The sequence below is a fragment of the Tupaia chinensis genome, unplaced genomic scaffold, assembly GCF_000334495.1.
Source record: "Tupaia chinensis unplaced genomic scaffold, TupChi_1.0 Scaffold000532_1, whole genome shotgun sequence".
NCBI classification, from domain to species: domain Eukaryota; kingdom Metazoa; phylum Chordata; class Mammalia; order Scandentia; family Tupaiidae; genus Tupaia; species Tupaia belangeri.
This window is the reverse complement of record NW_006160045.1, coordinates 899,296-921,954: the sequence shown is the minus strand read 5'-3', so window position 1 is coordinate 921,954 and position 22,659 is coordinate 899,296. Positions and strand designations below refer to the sequence as shown.

General features: G+C 38.5%; 1 protein-coding gene across 1 annotated transcript in view; it reads right to left on the bottom strand.

The window, feature by feature from the left end:
* Positions 1-22,659, bottom strand: part of CDH20 (cadherin 20) — a 73,853-nt gene that overhangs the window by 33,610 nt on the left and 17,584 nt on the right. Inside the window, exons 5-6 of the mRNA XM_027775207.1 lie at positions 18,392-18,579; positions 6,858-7,111 (exon numbers count right to left, since the gene is read on the bottom strand). Coding sequence (XP_027631008.1) covers positions 6,858-7,111; positions 18,392-18,579 — 442 coding nt within the window. The remainder of the gene's footprint in view (positions 1-6,857; positions 7,112-18,391; positions 18,580-22,659) is intronic.

Below are 22,659 nucleotides of genomic sequence, written 5' to 3'. Positions count from 1 at the left end.
TATATATATATATATATATATAGAGAGAGAGAGAGAGAGAGAGAGAGAGAGAAAGAGAGAGAGAGATTATGTTCTTACAGATTGTTTAAATAGGGACCAGGAAGTATCTTGGGTTCAAAATTCTGTTTAGAGTTGTCAGCAATTGCAGTCTATATCTTAAAGTTGTTGAGATCAAGAAACTGCAATTTTGGTGAGAATAAGCAGTTTCTTTAGTCTACTGCATTGTTTTTCAAATTACAGTTGATTGTGAAATCAGTATGGTGGGTTATGATAACACTGAGAAAATGGAGTAAAATATATGCATGCCAGACTATCACATGGTCACATGCAGTAAGGGTAAATAGTGATGTAAAACTTTTGTTTATATATGTATGTATACATATGGCTACATATGTATTATTTGGTAAAATGCTTTATTTCAAGCCTCATTTTTTTCCCTGCAGAAATTCAGGATAGCCGTTCAATGAGTTAGGAATTAAAGAGACAGCTGGTGAGTGAGGGCTGGAGACGTTGGAATCATCTCAGCTAGGACCGTTTGGGAACTAGGAAATTTAAGGAAGCAAATTAATGTCTCTCTTTTCCCTTGACCTATTTAATGAATGTATACTGAATGCCAGACACTGCTTAGCACATCCTACATATATTGGTGCATTTAATCTTCACAAAAAGACTATAAGGTAGGTACTGTAATGAGCCCCATTTTAGAGGTGAGTAAACTGAGGCATGGAGACAGTGTATCACTTGCACAAGGTCACACTGCTATTAAGCCTTAGCTGTGGAACCCGGTTCCTGCAAACAACCAGGCATGTTGCTTTACAAGCACATGGATTGTATGAAATTGTTTAAGGAAATACAATTTTCTCTCTTACATATATACCATGGTAGCCAACAGTTGACTTTCTTTTTCAGAGAGATTTTTGTTATAGAGCGAATGTACTCACAGGAGAGACAGAACCAGAGAGAAAGTGAGAAGTCACCTCCTCACATCCAGGGAGGTGGCCACGACACAATCCCTTCTCCTCCACTCTCCTCCTGGGATTTTGGACATGCATGTACATGTGCCTAGTGTGTTTTAAGCTGCTAGGTCTGGGACCTGAACCATCATGGTTGAGTATTTGGGAGTCCAGCGACATTACCATTACAACATCTGCTGGTCCCAACAGTCGACTCAGTCGACTTTTTTTTTTTTTTTTTCCTTTTTTGGATATTTCTGCCATAGGGCGCATGTGCTCGCCAGGAAGACAGAGACAGAGACACAGAAAGTGAGAAATCACCCCTCAGGGGGGATGGCCACACTGCAATCCCTTCTCTTCCATTCTCCTAGATTCACTGTAGGAATGGAGCAAAAATAAGGTAGACAGAACGAAGAAATCCTGTCTGCTCAACAGAAAATGGGCTATGCGTGATGGGTCAGTTGAAAACCATGGTAGACCAGTAATGTCAGTTATCATCGGGGAGGTCCTCAGTGGAGCGCCTGGGTATTCCCAAAGAACCCAGCCAGGACGACTCCAGGAATGGACAGTTTAGAAGCATATTGGGCTATTCTGGGACAGAACTGTAGAACCTTGAGAAGAAAGTGGCAAGAACAAGGTCATAGGCCTGGAAATAGCAAGACAAGGACTTTAAAAAATGAACTAAAGCATTATTTATTTTCACGGAATAATTTGATTTAGTTTTGAAGTTTACTTTTTAAAAATAATCATTTTATTTAACTTTATTTACTTATTTAAATTTGACAAGAGAGAGAGAGAGAGAGAGAGAGAGAGAGAGAGAGTCACTAGGTCTGGGACTTGAACTGCACTTGGCTCTGTGGGAGTCCAGCACCCTTAAGCACCATACCACCTGTTGGCTCCAGTTTACTATGTTAAGAGTTGGGTTTCTACTTAGGGGGAAAAGATACCAATTGGCTCAATAAAGTCTTTTTTTAAAAAAAGGCTTTTGCCATAGGGATTGTGTGCTTGCTGGAGAGAGATTCTGAGAGGGAAAGTGAGAAATCACCACCCAGGGGGTGGTCACACCACAGTCCTCCTCCATTCTCCTCCTGAGATTTTGGGCAAGCGCATGTGAGCACGTACACACACACACACACACACACACACACACACACACACAAAGATTTTCAAACCATCAGGTCCAGGACTAGGAGTGCACTCAGCCGTGTGGAAGTCCAGTGCCGTAGCCACCTCGCCGCCTGCTGGACAGGCTCATGACACCCTTATCTTTCTGTTTTCCACGCACAAGAAAAGCCTGGCCATATTTGGTCCACTATGTCATAACCCTGATGGCAGCTTTCTAAGGGATACGATAAACCTATGATAAACCAAAACCAACTTTCTGCACAGATCCACAGCACCATAGCAAATGTTGCAGGCCATATGGGAGAAAGAGCGCTAGAAGTAACTACAGGCCAGGACCCTGGACAGCACCACCTGGTCTACGCACCAACAGTCTGCCTCCAAAAAGCCTCCTAAAAGTGGAGTCTCTTTCTGATTTACACAATGAGCCTAAATTGAGGGGACCAATGGCCTTCATTTCTCTGAATGGGACATTGGGCCAATTTTCAGAAGGCAGGATTACAAATTGAAGTTGTAGGTACAGATGGAAAATGAGGAAATTGGGACACACTAGTAAATTATGGAGGTGGTTTTCCTTTCTGTAACCACAATACTCTCACCTACTATGAGCAAAATAGGCGTAATATACACATACAAAAGTGCCGTCAGCAAATAGTAGCTGGTGTTGATTGGGTTCCCTGCTTGTTCTCTTGGCTGAGGACATTCTTTGAATTTGGGAGCAAGCTGGATGAGGAGCACTTATTCTAAGCAGGCTGACCAAATCCATCCGCTCCTTGGATGGCATAGGAGGGCAGGTTGTGTCCACACCAGCAGAACCTATTTCAGTTGCTAAATGGTTTAATAACCTACTTGCTAGAAATCCTTCAGGAATTTATTAAAAATCCAGGTAACCAAAGTGCTGTGTTTTTCATGTACACATAACTAAACCTGGAGATTTTGTTTTGGAGCTTACCAGTACATGACAACTGGCTTATATGTCTGACCACAGCACAGACTCTTTAGAAAGGAGATTTATATAAAAGTCCTAATAGTCTTTAAAGAATGTGAAATGACCTTTTACGCATAACGTTTTAACTTCAGATGATAGGTTGATTTTGGGGGGGGGATTTAATTTATATTTTCTTTCAGGGAATATAAATCTCATTTGATCTTTGTAGCAAAAATGTAGATGAATTGGATAGCCATGCAACATATAGCATATACAAATCATTGAAACACAAGCTTTATATGAAAAATAATGATAAAATGAGCAATTTGGGGAAAGATGACAGAAGAAAGCGATTCCATATAAGTTTATTTATTTATTTAATTTTTACCATAGGCCAGGAGAGAAAGAGAGAGAGAGAGAGAGAGAGAGAGAGAGAGAGAGAGATAAAGAGATAAATCACTCCTCAGGGGAGATAGCTATGCCACAGTTCCTAACCCCTTCTCCTCTAGTCTCCTCTCAGGATTTTTGGGCATGCATGCATATGTGCCTGACATGATTTTCAAGTCTCTTGTCCAGTACTTGAACTTTGCAGCCATGTGGGATCCTTAACTTCCACACTGGAGGTCTCCAAACAGTTTTACTAAATGATAGCCAGAGATCTGACTTTTAGATACTTTTCTCTGGGAGACTAGGACTGTTGATGTTCTGCTTGATCCAAAGTCCATTCTTTGTAGAGTGATGGTATGAAAAGTCAGGGACCTTATGTATAGTGGTGTAACTTCTGCTCTTTCTTTGGAACCAAAATGTAGAAGGAGAATTATGCCCAGTTCTGATAACTAGAATTCTACTTTACTCCCTGTGCCTGAGTCCTTGTCTTGCTACTTCCAGGCCTATGACCTTGTTCTTGCCACTTTCTTCTCAAGGTTCTACAGTTCTGTCCCAGAATAGCCCAATATGCTTCTAAACTGTCCATTCCTGGAGTCGTCCTGGCTGGGTTCTTTGGGAATACCCAGGCGCTCCACTGAGGGCCTCCCCGATGATAACTGACATTACTGGTCTACCATGGTTTTCAACTGGCCTGTCATGCGTAGCCCATTTTCTGTTGAGCAGACAGGATTCTTCATTTTGTCTACCTTATTTTGCTCCATTCCTACAGTGAATCTAGCTCTGCTGGTGACTTTCTTTCATTCCTAGTTATGTCCTGAGATAATGAATTCAGTTTTCAGTAGTGCTCATACAACCTAGGTGTGTGTGTGTGTGTGTGTGTGTGTGTGCGTGTGTCCTGATTATGTTCACTCTCTTGCTTTTTTCTGTTGCTCAGTAGTGTAACTACTAACAGAATACTGTTTCTAGTGCTTCCCACATAGGGGCCCAAAGTCAGAATATGGAAAGAAGATGTGAAGGTGTCCATCGAATTTTCTATTTTATAGGTATATTCTTTTTTTTTTCAGGCTTGCATTTGTTTCAAACAATTTTCTCCATAATGATTTATTTATTTATTTATTTATTTATTTATTTATTTATTTATTTATTTATTTATATTTGCCTGAGGGTTTGTGTGCTTGCTAGAGAAAGACTGAGAGAAGGAGAAGGAGAAAGCACCTCCTAATGGAGAGTGGTCATATGGCAATCCCCTTTCCCTCATTTCCATATCCCTTTAGGACCCCTGTTGTGTGTACATACACACAAGCCTGGCATGTTTCTTAAGCCACTGGGTCTGTGATTTGAACTGCATGGTTGGCCTTGTGGGATCTGGCTCCTCTAACCACTAGGTGATGGGACTGGACACCCAATGAAGTTTTATCCTCTAAAGCTTTCACCAAAATATCTTATATAATATAGATGAACTAATCTATTATAGAAGAATAGATATGTAATTAATAGGTTATAATTCAGATGATATACTTGTTTTTTAAAAATATAAATTTTTAATAGAGTCAGCTTGATTTTTGTTGTGGATATCTTGGAGATGATATGGTTTTACTAACTTCTTCCCTTTTTAGTTTACTTAAACTTTGTAAAAAGCTTAAAGTTGAAATATCATTTTTACAAAGTTGCTGTAACTCATAATAGAAAGATGAGTTGCCTTCAAAGAAATAAAATATCAGAATTTAAACAGAAACATTTTAGCCATTTTAATGTCTGGATATGTAAAATGTTTACTAGTTGGTTAGAAGCAGCAGGTTTCCCCCGGTATACTTATTCTCCAGAGAGAACCATTCTTGGTAAACTGTAGAAGCACATTTTCATTAAATACAAAATAGCACCAGGTGAGGGAAGTAGCTAGCTGACAGAAAAGGCATTTGATAAATTGGGGTGTGTTTAAAATGTATTATCTGTGCTAAAGCCCCAGATTCATTTTACTGTGTGACTTTCAACAATTAATGTGACAGATGGTCTCAAACAGTCTTGGAATCTTGATCTTTTGTGTCAAGCTTCAGAAGCTTGGCAGTTGCTCTAGAAGGTTGAGGGCCAGCCTATCCACCAGCTGTTTGCACTTTGTTTTCAGAGCTAATGGGAAATGACCATGGTTTTAAGAGAAGTTCTCTTGAGAGGTAAGCATTTTGGTTGGAATTTTTTGTTTTTAAAACATACCTTGGAGAGATAGATATGTGGGATTTCAGTACAAAGTCCTATATGGCCAGTCTACATGGCATCGAAGCCATTAACAGCATAAGAAGTTTCCATGTCTTTTCTTTCTAAAGTACATGGAAACATGTATGGGTATGTTATTTCTCCGTTTGTTTTAAAAATAAAAACAGTCAATGTTTCATAGAATTTGAAAGAACATGCAATGATCACCTTTATATTCACTACTAAAATCAACAGTTTTTTTTTTTTTAGGTTTTTGCCATAGGGCATACACCCATACTGGAGAGAGAAAGTGAGGAATCACTCCTTTGGAACCACGCCATGCCACAATTCCTTCTATTCCATTTTCTTCTTCAGATTTTGGGCATATACGCATATGTCCCCAGCATGATTTTCAAACCACCAGATCTGGGAATCGAACCATGATTGACCATGGGGGAGTCCAGCAGTGTCTTAACCTTTGCGCCGCCACCTGCCACTTGCTAGTTAGAGTAAATAGGTTTTTTTTTTTTTTTTTTTTTTTTTTTTAAATAGAATTTTACTATAGGGCACATGTGCTGGCTGAAGACACAGATAGAGACAGAAAGTGAGAAACCACCCCCCAGGGGGGATGGTTACACGGCAATCCTTTCTCCTCCATTCTTCTCTCAGGACTTTGGGTATACATGCATACACACACCTGGTATGAGTTTCAAGCTGTCGAGTCTGGGACTTGAACCACAGTTGGCCATGTGTGAGTCCAGCAAGGTAACCATGACACCATCTGCTGGTCCCAGAACAACAGTATTTAGTGTTTGACATCTGAGTATCTGACCATACAGATAGAGATCTGACTTGGTGATTCTCAACTGGGGAGTGATTTTGTGACACCTTGGTAGCACATTTGGCAGTATCTGGGGACATTTTAGGTTGCTATCTCTCAAGGAGTGCTACCAGTGTTTAGTGGATAAAGGTCAGAGATGCTGCTCTATATCCTTCAGTGCACAGGACAACCCATAATAACACAGAATTAGCTAGCCCCAAACATCAATCAAATCACAATTGAGAACTAAAGAAATGTGTGTGTCTGAATCATTTGAAAGTGAGTTGTAGATGATGCTTTACTTCTAAATAATGTGACAAGATCTGCTATTTAAATGGAAAAACAAAGAGAGTCTCCAGCAATTAGAAAGAGAAGGAAGCAGCAAGGAAAAATAACATACAAATGAAAGTGAGATTTTATATAAGGAAATAAGGAAAAAGGTGAAATCTGTGAAAAAAACCTGATTGAGTTGTTGGTCACATCTGGGTCCTTGGCAGAAATGATTTGTATGGTCGTTCCAATTGCCACATCCTCGGGCACCTCCACAAAATAAAAGCCAGGTTCAAATACAGGGGGTTCGTCCACATCCTCCACACTGATGTGCACAGTTGTCGTGTCCTGGAATGGGCCCAGGTTCAGAAAGCGCATCTCTAGGTGAGGATTTGCTCCCTCCACCTTTAGGGTATAGCTTTTCTTGCTTTCAAAACTCAGGGGCTAAAAAGTAATGATAGAAAAATCAATTAGTCACTAGCATATACATCAAGGTTCAAAAGGATGTCCATTTAATACTGATGACTGGTGGAAAGATTCCCAAATTCACTAAAATGGTGGAGAAGAGGTAAAGGAAAAAACAAAGGAAATTTATCTCTTTGTTCCATAGTTCTGGGTCTTACTGTCAGATTTAGCATCTCATAAGGACGGTAAGGAAGATGCTAGACACTTCAGAGATAGTTAAACCAGTTGGATGACAAAGCCATTTACTCTGGACATGCTTGGCTTTAACTTTTTAATCAGCATGATCTTAGAAAGAGTCTTGGGAATACCATCAATCCTCTCCCTGGTTTGCCTGGGACTGTCCCAGTGAAATGCAAAGTTTTGTGTTTCTAGGGACTCCTCCTTTCCCAGGCAAACCAGAATGGTTGGTCACTTTACCTTTAGAGATGCTTGTTCGTTTGAACTGGTGTCAAGACTACTAAAAGCAAGTTTGTGTTTTGTTCCAGAATATTCATGGAGCTGCGGTCTTATTTTATTTTTGTTTTCTTTCTTAAAAAAACTGAGTGTAAAGGCAACAATGATTCTTTCTAAGAAACTATCATAAGTCCTCACAAGGGGTTTTGAGGTACTGTGTCAGATTAATACTTGTGTAGTTTATTATGGACGATTCTTTTAAAAAAACGTTTCTTTAAAAATACAGGGGCCAGCAGGTGGTATGGTGGTTAAGGTGCTAGATCCCACATAGCCAACTGCACAGTTCAAGTCCTTGGAACTGGTGACTTGAAAAACACACCAGGGACACCTGGGTGTGCATCCTAGTAGGAGAGTGGAGGAGAGGGGATTATGGTGTGGCCATCCCTTCTCCCCCCCAAAAAATGGGGGTGATTTCTCATATTCCCTCTCTCTCTGTCTCCCTTTGGTGAGCACACGTGTCTATAGAAAAATAAAAGGTCCTAAGTCAACACCTTATTTTACAATTGAAGAAACTGACGTCCAAGATACCAGACTGGAAAAAGCCTACATGGTTACCTATTGTCAGGGCTGGCATGCTGGCCTAGTTAATATAAACTCCTCATCCAGGCCTCATCCACATGGCTTTACTTTTTGTCTATAAAATTCCATCTCATAAAATATAATTTATTTGGTTGTTTCCTTTTTTGATCTATGCTTATCTTCAGAATGTTTTCTTTCAAAATAAATACAGCACTCTAGGGTAAGAAAATGAGCTTAAACACTCTTCTGAAGAATAATCCATTTATTTATTTAATTTTTAAAGCTGACAAAAATGATTACATGTTTTAAGCAACTATTATCGCAAAACATCAATAACAATAATAAAAAATCACAGAAAGTCTCAGAATAATTACAGTGGGTAGCAAAGCAGTTACTAGAGCTTAAAAGTCACGTGTCAACCTGCTGATGACTTACATTTTTCTAGCTATGTAGTCACTTGTGCTTTTTTTCATAAACTATGCTGAATGTCATCACATGTCATGTTAGAAAGATGCATGTGCCCATTTATGTAATTGTTTTGTTTTTGAGAAATAAGTATCAGTAGAAGTTACTCTAAAATTTTTTTTTTAAATTTGCTATAGGGTGAGTGCACTCACCAGAGAGAGAGAAAGTGAGAGAGAGAAAGAGCAAGACAGAGAAAATTCTTTTCCTTTCATTCTCCTCTTGGGATTTTGGGCATGCAGGCACACATGTTGGGTGTGTTTCTCAAGCAACGAGGTCTAGGACTCAAACTGTGCAGTCTGCCATATCAGATCCAGCCACTATAACCACTGTGCTACCTAGCTAGCCCTCTGAATAGATCTCTTATTTTCAAATTCTAACCAAGCAGCATTGTTGGTTTCGTTGTTGTTATTTGGTTACCTACCACTTGTTCAGCATTTCCTTAGCACTTAGTCTACTGTGCTCCTCTTTTCATGGGTCCTTACCCATTTCCATTTAAACCATGCAGCTCATTTCCACCAGTCTGCCTCCCTGGTTGTTAGTCTAAAGGCAAGGTTTTCATAAAGAGGGAAATTTGTCACTCAGATTGTGATTTATTTGAAGGACTAGTTTTGCCAATGGATTTATACTTGCTCCTTAAATCTAGACATTTTTTCTTCCCTGGAAAATTACATTCTATTCTTTTGAAATTACTATTTTTTCTTTTTTTCTTTTCTTTTTTTTTAGAGAGATTTTTGCTCTAGGGCACGTGTGCTCACCAAAGAGACACAGAGAGACAAACAGAAAGTGAGAAATCACTCCCCAGGGGAGATGCCCACACTGCAATCCCTTCTCCTGCAGTCTCCTCTTGGAATTTTGGGCATGCATGCACAGGTGCCTGGAGTGAATTTCAAGTGGCTGGGTCTGGGACTTAAACTGCGGTCAACTATGTGATAGTCCCACAACATAACTATTATGCCATCTGCTGGTCCCCAAATTATTTCTTTATATATGGGTAACCCAAAGTGGGGATTGTTGTTCATGCCAGATTTGAGCTAGGAAAAATTTTTCTTTTAAACTTTATGTTATTTTTCTAATTTGGTGTTAATTTTTTTATCTGTTATAAAAATGAAGGTATAATTTATATATATTAAAACTCATGTTTTTTAGTGTAAAGATTTTTAGGTTTTGACAGATGTATTCATTTATTGTCTATTATAATCAACACCTAGAACTGCTCTGTCACTTCCATGACAGAGCGAAGTGCCTCTTTCTAGGCCCTTTTGTAACCAGCCTCTGCTCTCATGCCTAGCCACTGACTGCCACAGATTTATGTTCTGTTTCTATTGCAAGAAGTGTCACATAAATAAAATAATTCAGTATGTATCTTTTGAATTTGGTTTCTTCCACTGAACATAATGCATTTGAGAGTCATCCATGTTGTATGACTGAGAATTTTGTTCTTTTTTAAGAAGTTTTATTTCTTGATAGAGAAAGAAAAAAGGGAAAGACAAGGACTCTTAATATGACCTTACAGTACAATCCTCCCTGCAGCTTTCCAACCACCCAGGATGACAGGTACACTCATATGTGTCCTATGTGTGTAGGTCAACCCTGGCACTCATCTGATCCTCCGTATGGCTTCTAGCATTGTGCAGTTGGTATGCTACTGCTGCACTACTACAGTTAGGCTTAGTTTGTTCCTTTCTGTCCCTGAGTAGTCTTCTATTGTATATGGATGAATGACAATTGATTTATCTGTTCTCCATTAGAGGGCCACTAGAATTGTTTACAATTTTTGATAATGATGAAGAAAACTTTGTGAGCATTTCCATACAGGTTTTCTGTGAACATTTGCATAGATTTTCATTTCACTTGGATAAATACTTAAGAACAGAATTGCAGGACTTTATGAAAGGTATATTTTTAACTTCGTAAGAGTCTTTCAAATCAGTTATCAAAGTGGCAGTCCACCATTTTGCATTCCCGCCAGGAAAGTATGAGACTTCTAGTTTTTCTACATCCTTGTCAGTGCTTGGTTTGGTCTTTATATATATATGTTTTATTATCAGTGGGCACATGGGAGAGAACGCATACTCTCCCAGTGGAGTGTGGCCATGACTCAATGCTTTTTTTCTCCATTTCTTTTTTCCTGTCAGGATGTTGCACATGCACATGCACCCTTGTTCACGGTGGTTTCTATTTGCACTTCTCTAATGCCTAGTTGTGCATTGTTATGTCTTGAAGAGTTCTTTATATGACCTATATTCAAGCCTTTTATCAGACATGCAATTTGCAAGTACATTTTCCCAATCTATGAGTTGTCTTTTCATTCTCTTAACAGTATCTTTTGAAGAGCAGAAACTCTTAATTCTGATAAAAATATTGTCACATTTTTTTTTTTTTTTTGTAGGTCAGGATTCTGGTGTCAGTAATCTTTGCCTAATTAGGGTCACAAAGATTGTATTCTGTGTTTTCTGTTAGAAATTTTGTAGTTTTATTTTTTTACATTTAGATATATGATCTATTTTAAGCTCATTTTTGTGAGGTATAATCAAGGAATCAAGGTTCTATCTATCTATCTATTTATTTATTTATTTGCATATGATATCCAATTGTTTTTGTACTCTCTGTTGAAAGACTAGAGAGAGGGACCAGCACATGGCCTAATGGCTATGTCTCTGGACTCCCATGTAGTTGACCATGGTTTGAATTCTGGAACTGGTGACTTGAAACTCACACCGGCTGTATGTGCATGCAGGCCCAAGATCCTCAGAGGAGAATGGAGGAGAAGGGATTGTGGCATGGACATCCCCCCTGGAGAATGATTTCTTGCTCTCTGTCTCTTTCTGTCTCTTTGGCAAGCACACACACCCTAGCAGAAAATCTCTCTATATATAAAAAAAAAAAAAAAAAAGAGAAAGACTATAGAGAGTTTTAACTTATTGTTGAAATGTCTTTTTTTTTTTTTTTTAAGAGGTTTTTGCTATAGGGTGTGTGTACTCACCAGACAGAGGACAGAGAGACAGAAAGCCAGAAATCACCCACCAGGGGTGATGGCCATGCCACAATTCCTTTTCCTCCATTCTCCTCTCGGGATCTTGGGCACGCACACACACACGTGCGGCGTGAGTTTTAAGCCACCGGGCCCGGGATGCAAACCACAGTCGACTACATGGGAGTCCAGTGACATAGCCATTATGCTAACTGCTGGTCCCGAAATTTCTTTTTAAAAGTTACTTAGTGAGTTTTAAGCTACTTGAAGATTATTGTCTCCCTCACTTCCACCTTTAAAATGGGAAAAAAAACATTGCTTCAAATACCCTAAACATTAAATTTTCCACATTTGATATATAAGTTTGACTTTTCCCTCTTGAATAATTTTTTGTTCTTTTTATTAAACATCAAAGAATTGCTTATTTGTATATTCAAAAAGGTAAATTAAAGAGTATTAAGGTCTCAGAACCTAAGTCTTAAATTTAAGAAATTTCTTAGAATTAGAGCACACAAAAATGAAAAGAAAAAGAAAAAAAAACCACAATATATTCTTGAAAGTTGAGTCATGAAAATTATGGCACAAAATATGAATGTAGCTTTACTTATTGTTTAGGCAGAATTATTTTCTCCTCTGTTCTCATAGCATTTTATCATATTCTTATATTGAGGACCAGCAGGTAGGTTGGTGGTTAAGATGCTGGACACTAGCACATGGGCGACCATGATTCAAGTCCTGGACCTGGTGGCTTGCTTCCTCATTTCCTCTCTCTCCCTCTCTTTCTCTTTCTGGTCAAATTAAAATAAATGAATGAATAAATAAAATTAAATAAATAATTCTTTAAAAAAAAAAAAAGGAAAACACATTCTTATAGGGTTTCTTCTTTTGTATTTCTTCCTATATTGCTCCCCTCCCTCAGACTCAGGGACAAAGGCTATGATTTAGACTTTTATTCTCCAGTGCCTACCAAGGCCTAAAACCCCCAAACATGTTTTTACATCAAATAGTGCAAAAAGTTTCTTAATATATTACCATGTACTATAATATTTGCACGATAATATACACAGATGTTATGTTACAACATTGGAGTAATTCTAAGATACACATATTTTCATTTTGGTATTTTGAAAATACAGTTGCTTTTCCAATTGTTGACACCTTAGAATTGTACCCTCAACAGGTGATGATGGGAGGTACTTGTTATTGCTGTGCAAGCTAATCCTTGTCACAGCCATTCATGTTGTACTTCAGTTGAGGTCCCGTCATTGTTGGTACTGCGTGTGTGGAACTTTACTGCCTTCTAAAATGTTTTCAAAAAGATTGTATTATGTCTTGGCATTGAAATTAAAGTTGGTGTGTAGGCAGAATGACAGGGAAACAGCAGGGAGTAAATTTGATAGTAGTGAAGCAAATGTGTCCAACTGTGTCTGCAAGAGCTTTTTAAATAACCATACAGTAACAAATAAAGCATCGTATCATTTAAATTGGCAAGAATTTTTTTAAGAGGTACATAAAACAATGAGATTTACAATTCATGGTATCTTAGGTTTAATGGAATACTGACTTTTTGTTCTTTGTGATCTGTTTAAGAGGAAAATGAACTCTAAACAATTGTGCATTGTGTGATGGAAGATGGGAGACTTGCTGAAAACTAGGAAATGGAACAACATACTCATGTAGAATAAAGAGCATTCAGAAAAATCACATATTTCAAGCATTTAAGAGGCTGAAAATCAATTGATAACTTAAAAGCTATAAAGACCCAAGGTACAGGGTAATAGTGTGGTTTTATGAAGACCCAATTCTATCAATTCAGTTTAATTTTTCTTTTTGAAAATATGTGTGCTTTTTAGACAAATAATAGTCCTAAGGGAAATAAATCAAAGGCAGAATTTTTGTTTCAATTTTCTATGACATTATTAATGATCAAGTGATAAGATGGGTGTTGAGTAGACATCTGAGTGAATGCTGTTTCGAAGGTATAGACTAAGCAGTCAATAGCCTCTAAAGTAGTTACTACATGACTTGTCCATCTACCCAACTTATTGACCTCTTTCTTAATTCCATTTTCTGGCAGCTCATAAGTTAAAAGAAATCAAAATGACTTTAGCAAAATTGATATATGCTTTGATCAAACATGGATATAGTTTTAGTAATGACAGTGGAAGACAGTGTTATGTTTTATGAAGTTTCATCTTTTCTCCAGGTAAGGGAGCTAGAGAAAAGACATTTTGAGGTTTCTTTCAGATACAAAATTGAAATAGTTAATAGATTTTCAAAAATGAATAGCTTTTAATAAAGCCTGAATTATACTGTGATAATTTGACATAAATATTTTATTATTTAGAATTACATATTACTTTAAGTTAAAGATTATATATATGCATACATATAAATGGTGTGTGTGTGTGTGTGTGTGTGTGTGTGTGTATCAGGAATATCATGCTGCATTTTTGCATAGAAAAACATAGAAAAATACATTATAACCTTCCAGGCAACCTAATATGTATGTATTTTCAGAATATTCTTTATTCTGTATGAACATGATGTTGTCCTATTTCCTAGTCTTCAGCAAGTCTCCCATCTTCCATCATATAGTGCACAATTATTACATATATATTATATATATAATGTATATAACATTTACTTTTATATTTACATATATATTACTACACACACACACACACACACACACACACACACACATACACACACATAATGATGATGATGATGCCTGCATACACATGAGAGAGAGAAACATCCTTGACAGGGTCTTATAATACCATGATCCTGTTTCTCCAGCCCTCCCACTCCTTTCTTAGTATTCTGAATGCCCACATTTTTGGGCTGGTCCAGGGATGACCATGTGGCTTCCAGCTTTGCAAGGCACTTGTGTTACCGTTGTGCCATAGTGGCTGGGTCAAAATTTAAATTTTAAGGATCTCAAAAGCTTTTTTTATGATTGCTTAATTTATTGAATAAAATTTGTGCATTAGAGAAATACTTTAATTATTCTGAATAAGTTATTAAATAAATAATAAATTATTCTGAATTTTGGGCATTTACCTATGAGTCGTGTTTACCAAGGTATTCGTTTACTTGAGACATTCCACATGCTAAGGGAATGTTCTTAATCCTCTGACTTACACTAGGTATTATTATTTTTAGTCACTTTTTATAATTTTAGTATATGTTATTAGTTCTCAGAGAATGAGAATGAAATAAAAATTACAATATTTAAATTGCATTCAGATTTATTTGATTATTTAGAAGTTAATCTAAGCAGTTTGCACTGTTTGAGGTCATTGTGTGCTGGTTATAAAAAATTCTGATTGGCAGAATTCTGGATATATTTGTTCCTTTACTGTAGTTGATTGCACTTTAAATGAAGACAGAATAAGCATGTGAAATCATCTTTTCTCTTCTAAAGCAATGTTAATTCAGCTCTGTGAAGCAGCATGGAAGGAGGTTATAAAGACACATTGACGTGTGCCACATTCTTTGTGTGGTCTTGTTTCTTTTGTCAAGGTCATCAATGACCTCCATGTTCTTAACTTGTTTGGTTAATTTTCAACATTCTTGTTTGATCTTCAGCATTGCTGTCACAGCTGATCACTTCCTTCTTTTGGGAACATATTCTTTATGCCTTCAAAATACCACACTCCCTTGATTTTCCTCCTGTCCCCCATTGCTTACCCTCGCTCTTCTGACCTCTTCATGTTGGGGTCCCTTAAGGCTCATTTAACTGTCCTCTTTCTGTCTATACTCATCCTTGGAATCTTATTACATTATTTATTTTATTTTTTTAAATTCTCCAAAGGGTATGTGTGCTTGCCAGAGAGAGAGAGTAAGAATACTGGCCCCCTCAAGGCAGACATGGTCATGCTACAATCTTTTTTTCTCTTCATCTTGTCTAGAATTTGGGCATGCATGCACACATGCTTAGTACATACTTCAGGCCACGAAGGCTGGGATTTGAAACTCAGCTGGCTGTATGGAAGCTGGTTCTTTTTTTAATTTTTTATTTTGAGAGGTGTTTGCTGTAGGGTACGTGAACTTGCCAGAAAGACAGAGAGACAGAAAGCAAGAACCTCCCCCCCCGGGGGGGTTGGCCACACCGTTATCCTTTCTCCTCTCAAGATCTTGGGTGCATTTTATGTGCCCAGTGTGAGTTTAAGTCACTGGGTCCAGGACTCCAATGGCATTTGGCTACATGGGAGTCCAGTGACATAGCCATTACTCCAACTGCTGGTCCCAGAATCTGGCTTTTTATGCACAGTGCTTAACCATTGCATTATGGGATCAGTTCTAATTTTTTTATTTATTATTTATTATTTATTATTTATTTTTAGTTTCTTTGCTCTCTTTTTCCTTCCCTTGTTCCTTCCCCTCTTTTAAAGACAGAGTCAGAGACAGAGACAGAAAGATACATGCAACAGGGTTTCATATTATGACCTCTGCCGTCCCCAGTCTTCAAACTAGCCAGGTATGTGCCTGCCCAACATGTACAGATTGACTGAGGAACTTAATCCTCTGGTCTTCCATGTGGCTTCCACCATTGCAGAGCATTGCACTACCATTGCATCACTATGGCTGGGCCTCATCTCATTTTACTTGCTTGAAATACCATCTGTATGATTATGACTCCCACGTTTATTTTTCTAACCCAGAACTCTTCTCCAATCACCCTACTCCCAAAAGCAAAGCCACCACATATTTTTACTTGAGTATTTAATAGACATTGCACACCTAACCTGTCCAGAACTGAATCCCAATACTTGCCACATCCTGTCACCTGCTCTCCCTGCAGGCTGTCCTGTCCCAGTTAACAGCAATTCTAATCTTGTTGCTCAGTTGACCTTTCTTCTTTCATAATGTCACTCAATGTTTTAGGGAGCCCCGTTTGCTGTCCTTTCAAAATATATACAGATTCTGACATCTCACCCCCTCCATTCCCTCTACTTTACACCCAACCACTGTTGTTTCTTACCTGGATTATTACAGTAGCCCCTCAGCTGGTCCCTCAGCTCACCCTTGCCTCCTCATGTTTTTTCTGTACAAAGCCTACAGAGTAATTATTCATAACAAAAGCCTATCCATATCAAACATCTGTTGAAATCCTCCAGTTCTCTATTTTACTTAGACCAAAAATCAAAGCCTTTACTGTCAGCCTGTAAGGTCCTATACAATTTGGCCCTTTTGTTACTTTTCTAACTTCATCTTGTAAGCATCTTCCCTTCCATTTAGTCTTGGAAAAGCCCCTTGCTGTTCTTGAACCGCATCAGGCATGATCCCACTTTAGGGCCTTCACACTGGCTGTCCTTTCTCCTGGAATACTTTCTTCAGTATCTCCATGTGTATTCCCTCCTTTCCAGCACTTACATGGGCACTTCTCACCACAAGTCATTTATAGAGCACCTCTCAGGGTCATGCACTGTCCACCTGACCAATTCTGTGCTGTCTCTGTTCAATTTAAATCTTTACACAAATGTCACTTTTCTGCGAGGTCACCCAATTTAAATTGAAAGTCATCTTGGCTCTCTTGATCTCACTTACTTTGCTTTAAGTCCCTCGCTCACAGAATTGATCATCTCCTGTGCTACTCTGCTGAATGACTTGGTGTTTTGATTGTCTTCTTCTTCCTAGAATGTAAGTTCCATGAGGGCAGAGACATCTGTTGTTTTATTTACTCTCTACCTTAAATACCTAGAACAATGGCTGGCGCATAGTAGGCACTCCATAACTATTTGTTCAACAATCTTCAGTTTTAAACTATATTCAAAATAGAGAAGGAAGAGTTCAATGAGCTTTTAAATTAATGTATTTCATCAGATATATATTTACTAGGGTGTTAAAGCTTTAGCTTTTAAAAAGTTTTATTTTCTAGTGAGTATATATGCATGTTCTTTAGGTCATAGTAAGAAACAGCAGCTTACATTTGGAAAACTTGGTACCTTATCATTAAACAAAGGAATTTCAAGTGATCACCTAGCAGCTATGTTTGATAATACTTGTTCAAGTTTAATGAACGTTTATGGATCACTAAGAAGCAATTAAAAAAGATCCCTGCACATTAGTTATTGATTCGGAATTAGTGTTATGGCTTTATTGTTATTTATGGAACACTGTGGTGAAAAATGTGTGTTGTTCAAGTGTGCTGTTCATTGATCAGGCCATTAAGATCATTAGAGAATTGAGCAACAGCTGTTTTTAAAAGTGGCTAAGTAGGAGGAATGATGTCTGTTCTCTCTCTCTCCCTCTCTCTTTATAGAGAGAGGGACCAACTATAGAGAGAGAGGGAGAGAGTGGTAGAGAGAGGGAGAGAGAGAGACTGAAAGAGGTGAAGAGATGGGCACCTAAAGAGCATCTTCGTGCCACAATTCACCAGCCTCAGCCAGCCCATGCACACATGTATGAATGTCTGACATGTACAGGAGTCCACAAGGTGTCAATTGCAGACATTCGCATGCGGTGTAGCATTGCAGAGTGTTGCGTCACTACTGTGCCACTTGCTGCCCCCCTCATATTTTTATTTTTTTAAATATTGGAAAAAACTTTTATTAGAGGATTTGAAGTACAGGGTTATTGGGAAAGTCATGACACATTTTTGCATGGAAAAATACATCTTGAGTTTCCCAGCAACCTAATAATAGGAGAGGACTTCAAAAAATTTGTGGAAAAAGAATTAAAGTATGAGATAATTTTGGTGCAAAGTTTTTTGAAATCCACATATTTTTTTCATAATCTACATTTTCCATAAACTATATGAAGACACCTTTTATTAGTACAACAGTGTTTCATATATATTGAAAGCATCCACGGCAATGATTTGAAAAAAGGAGCTGGGTTACCTTCTTCACAGTGATGATGCCAACTTGGAAATTGGGGTCTGTGTTAATGTCAAAGGCGTCTGCACCATCTCCGTCAATGATAGTGTATTTCATCTCTGCATTGATTCCTTCATCCAAGTCCTTGGCAAACACTCTTCCCACAGTGGAGCTAATTGGAGCCGATTCTAACACACTCATCTGATAGTGTTCTGTGACGGAAAGTAAGAACATGTATTCTTGATAGTCTGTCATTATAAAAAATGCCACATTATCGCATTGTATCAGCATCCTGTGCAAAACATCTTCTCTCAGTTCAAAATTTAAAACTTGGGGCCAGTCTGTGGTTAGGTGGTTAAGGTGGTTGGATCCCATGTGGCAACCGCATATTTCAATTCCCTGATCTTGGGACTTGGAAAACAAAACAAAACAAAACACTTCAGGCATGTGTGCATGCATGCCCAAAGTCCCAAAAGGAGAGAGAAATGGAGGAAAAGGGATTGTGGTGTGACCACGTTCCATGGAGGGTGTTTTCTTGCATTTTCTCTGTCTCTGTCTTTCTCCAGGGAGTGCATGTGCCCTCTGGCAAAATTAAAAAAGAAATTAAAACTTGAGGGCAGGTTTTGTAGTGCAGGGGTTAAACCCTGTTTATAGGGAGCCTGACCGTATATGGCTAACTGCGGTTTGAATCCTGGCTTTGGTGGCTTGCAAAAACACATTGGACATATGTGTGTGTGTTCCTAAAATTTTAAAGGGATAGAAAAATAGAGGAAAAAAATAAATTAAAAAAGTGTAAAAAAAAAAAAATAGAGGAAAAAAGAACTGTAGTATGACCGTGCCCATTAGGGGATGCTTTTTCTCTCTGGTGAGCACAAGTACCCTCTGGCAGTAAAAATAAATAAATAAATAAGTTAATTAATTAATTAACAGATCAGCAGATGGTGTAGCAGTTATGTTGCTGGATTCTTCTTTTTGTTTTTGAGAGGTTTTTGCGATAGGGTGCATGCGCTCGCCAGAAAGACAGACAGAAAGCAAGAATCACTGTCTCCCCCGCCCCCCAGGTGGGGGGATGGCCATGCTGCAATCCCTTCTCCTCCATTCTCCTCTCGGGATCTTGGGCATGCATGCACACGCACCCAGTGTGAGTTTAAGCCACCGGGTCCAGACTCAAACCGTGGTCGACTACATGGGAGTCCAGTGACATAGTCATTACACCAACTGCTGGTCCCGACATTGCTGGCCTCTTACATGGCCGACTGTGGTTTGAGTACTGGACCTGGTGGCTTGAAAAATCTTGCTGGGCACATGTGCTTGAGTGCCCCAAATCCCAGGAGAATGGAGGAGGAGGGATTGTGGTGTAACAATGCTCTATGGCACATGTTTTCTCACTTTCCCTCTCACTGTCTCTATCTCTGTCTCTCTCTAGCGAGCACATGCACCTTAAGACAAAAAATTCTTTAAAAAAATTAAAAATGTAAATAAAACTTAAGTTTTACAGACTACAGTAGAGATCCAGGAAGGCTGAGTGAACAGGCCATAGCATATACTGGCTGTTCTGCAGGAAGGACCCATAGCTTGACTGTAATTCTAAGAGTAGGACAGGATAACTATATTTCATCCAAGCAAATTTTATCTTCAGAGCAGTAGGAAGTAGCTTGCTTTCCAATCTTTTAGCATTTCTTAGTGAACTGAACTATTTTCCCAAATGTTAATTCTTTCTGAGAAGAAAGAAAAAGCATTGCGGAGCCAGAATATATGTTTATTCTGTTTTACATTTCAAATGCCCACCTCTCCCTTCATGGGGGCAAGTGTGCTGAGCACCCATCAAGGACCACCTGCCTGGGGCTGATGGCAACTGGCGATGTGCTGAGGAGCAGCTGTGGAGAGCGAGCTCTGCCGTTTCCACGCATTGGCCATCGTGTGTCCTTGCCCTGGGTCTGCCTCCTGACTGCCTCTTCATGGAGAGACTTCTGATGTTTCTTGTCCTGTTGTTCCAGGATAAAATACCCCAAAGTTCCCACATGCCTAAGAAGCTCAGGAAACGATAATGATAGTGTTCTCCTTTTTGACTGAATATCTTGAATTCACATTTAAATTTAGTTTATTTTTGTCTCCACGAAGTTCTGTTTTTGCTAACTTACCTTCTCTGGGACTCAGCTTTTTGATGTTCTTCATTATTTTGCCAATCATAATGTGACTGACTAAATAACAAAGAAAAACCAAACAATCACATTTTCAAAATGAGTGTGGTCTCTATTATTCTAAAATGCCATGTAAGCTACAGGGGACCTGGGGTGTGAGAGCTCAAGTTTCACAGAGATTTGGGGAGGCTGACAGCACCCAGCTAGCTCACAGCACCCTGCCTTGCACAGGAGAAGAACTGATGCCTTTTTTTTTTTTTTTTTTTTTTTTTTTACAAAAATGAGCCAGGAAATGTCTAAGATCTGTACCAAGCTGGCAGGCACTTGAATTTGATGATCTCTTTCCATTCACCTCCAAAGTTGTTGATGGAGTGCACTTTGCTATTGTAGAACATTTGAGAGAAACAAACAAATATCTGTCTGCAGTTTTCTCCACACCAGGAATGCAGTATTATGTGTTTAAATATATACATGTACTTTTTGGATGTGATGCATTATATGAGAAATAAATAGCCTGATATCTGGATATTTCATTATATGTGGTTCAGTTAAAGTAACTGAGCTTGTTCAATGTGAAATAGTAGGAATGTCATTTTGTCAATATCCCATAATCGATTATGATAATATTTGTGAAAAAAAAAATAAACAAAATGAAATTCCTCTAATTTGGAATCAGAAGATTAATAAGACAGAAAAGTTTCTCCAACCTAGCTTTATGGTATAGCGAGATCACCTAAACTTAGTTTTAGCAAACAGGAGAGGAAATACTTAATGGCAAGATAAAGCACATTTCTAAAAACATTAAAAAATAATGATCATTTGAGAGGAAGCAGAGATAATGTGTGAAGAATGCTTAGAGACACAAATATAAATTACTTTACACATTGCCATTTTGTTTTCCACAAAACATGTTCTTTCCACTGTACCCTAGATTTTCCATGATTACTGTATGTTGACAAAGCAACAACTCAAGTTTATGCTGTAGAATGGCATTAAGATGTTGGTTTGTGGGGCAAGACTAACATGCTGGTTACCATTATATCGTTTTATGCTGTTATGAGGCTTCCGTGTTTGGAGCAGTGTGACTTTCTACAGTATGTACAAATCCATATGTTTATGAGCTGTGTAATAACTTGGTTCATCTGCCCCTTTTGCCTTCAGCAGAGGTACCAATCTAGAGTCAAATTTTAAAAGCCAAGTAGGTAATTTAAAGGTATTCAAGAGTCTGTCATCTACAGTTTGCATAATGTGAGCCATTCATGAAGTGAGAAAGATGGAACCCACAGGATCTGCAAATCAACAAAGTCACTCTTGGCTTTTCACAAATGGATCCATGACACTCCAGAGCTGTACTGTAGGACCAAACAACCTAGTGACCTGCTTGCTTGCTCCATTTGTGAAACACTTATCTAGGTTCTTATCTTTTTCTTTCATGAATGCTCATGGGGACCTGGCACTATCAGTTTTATGTAAATATTTGCTTTCTCTTTCTATATGTAGATAAGATAGAGGGTTCACTTGATCTAGCTGATTCAGAACTCAGCTATTCAGCTGATTGTCTGGCTCAACTTGGTCTGTTTTTAGTTTAATATTTTCCTTTGTTTTATTATTATTTTTTTAAAGCTCATTTCTCTGGTTAAATCTTTCACCTATAATTGCATCTGTTGCTCTCACTTTTTCAGCTACTCTCTTCAGGCATCAGCTTCTCACACTCACATCCCCATCCTGGGCTCTGTTCTATAGACATAGCTTCATAGTCTCACCTTCCTGATTGTCCTGCTGTCAATTCATATTAAAATCTGAAATTGTCTGCCTCCTTCCCTGACACTAGTTCCATTAGACATCTTCTATGTCTATCAGTAGGGACGGTTCTTCTCCCTGCCACTCAGACTTGAAGTATCCTTGTCATCTCTCACTCTACTCTATGCTTCGGTTCCCTTATCCAAAAAAAGTCAAGAGGCAGAAGTTCATGTTTTCTTATTTGTCCTGATCCACTCCTCCTTCCATTTCCTGAAGTTCTTATCAGTTCATATCTGAGCACTCTAAAAGCCTCCTAACAGGGCCAGCAGTTGGCTGGTGGTTAAGCCAAGTGGATTCCACATAGCCATTGGCCTGGATGAGTCTCAGTCAGCAGTTTGAATATAATTCCCT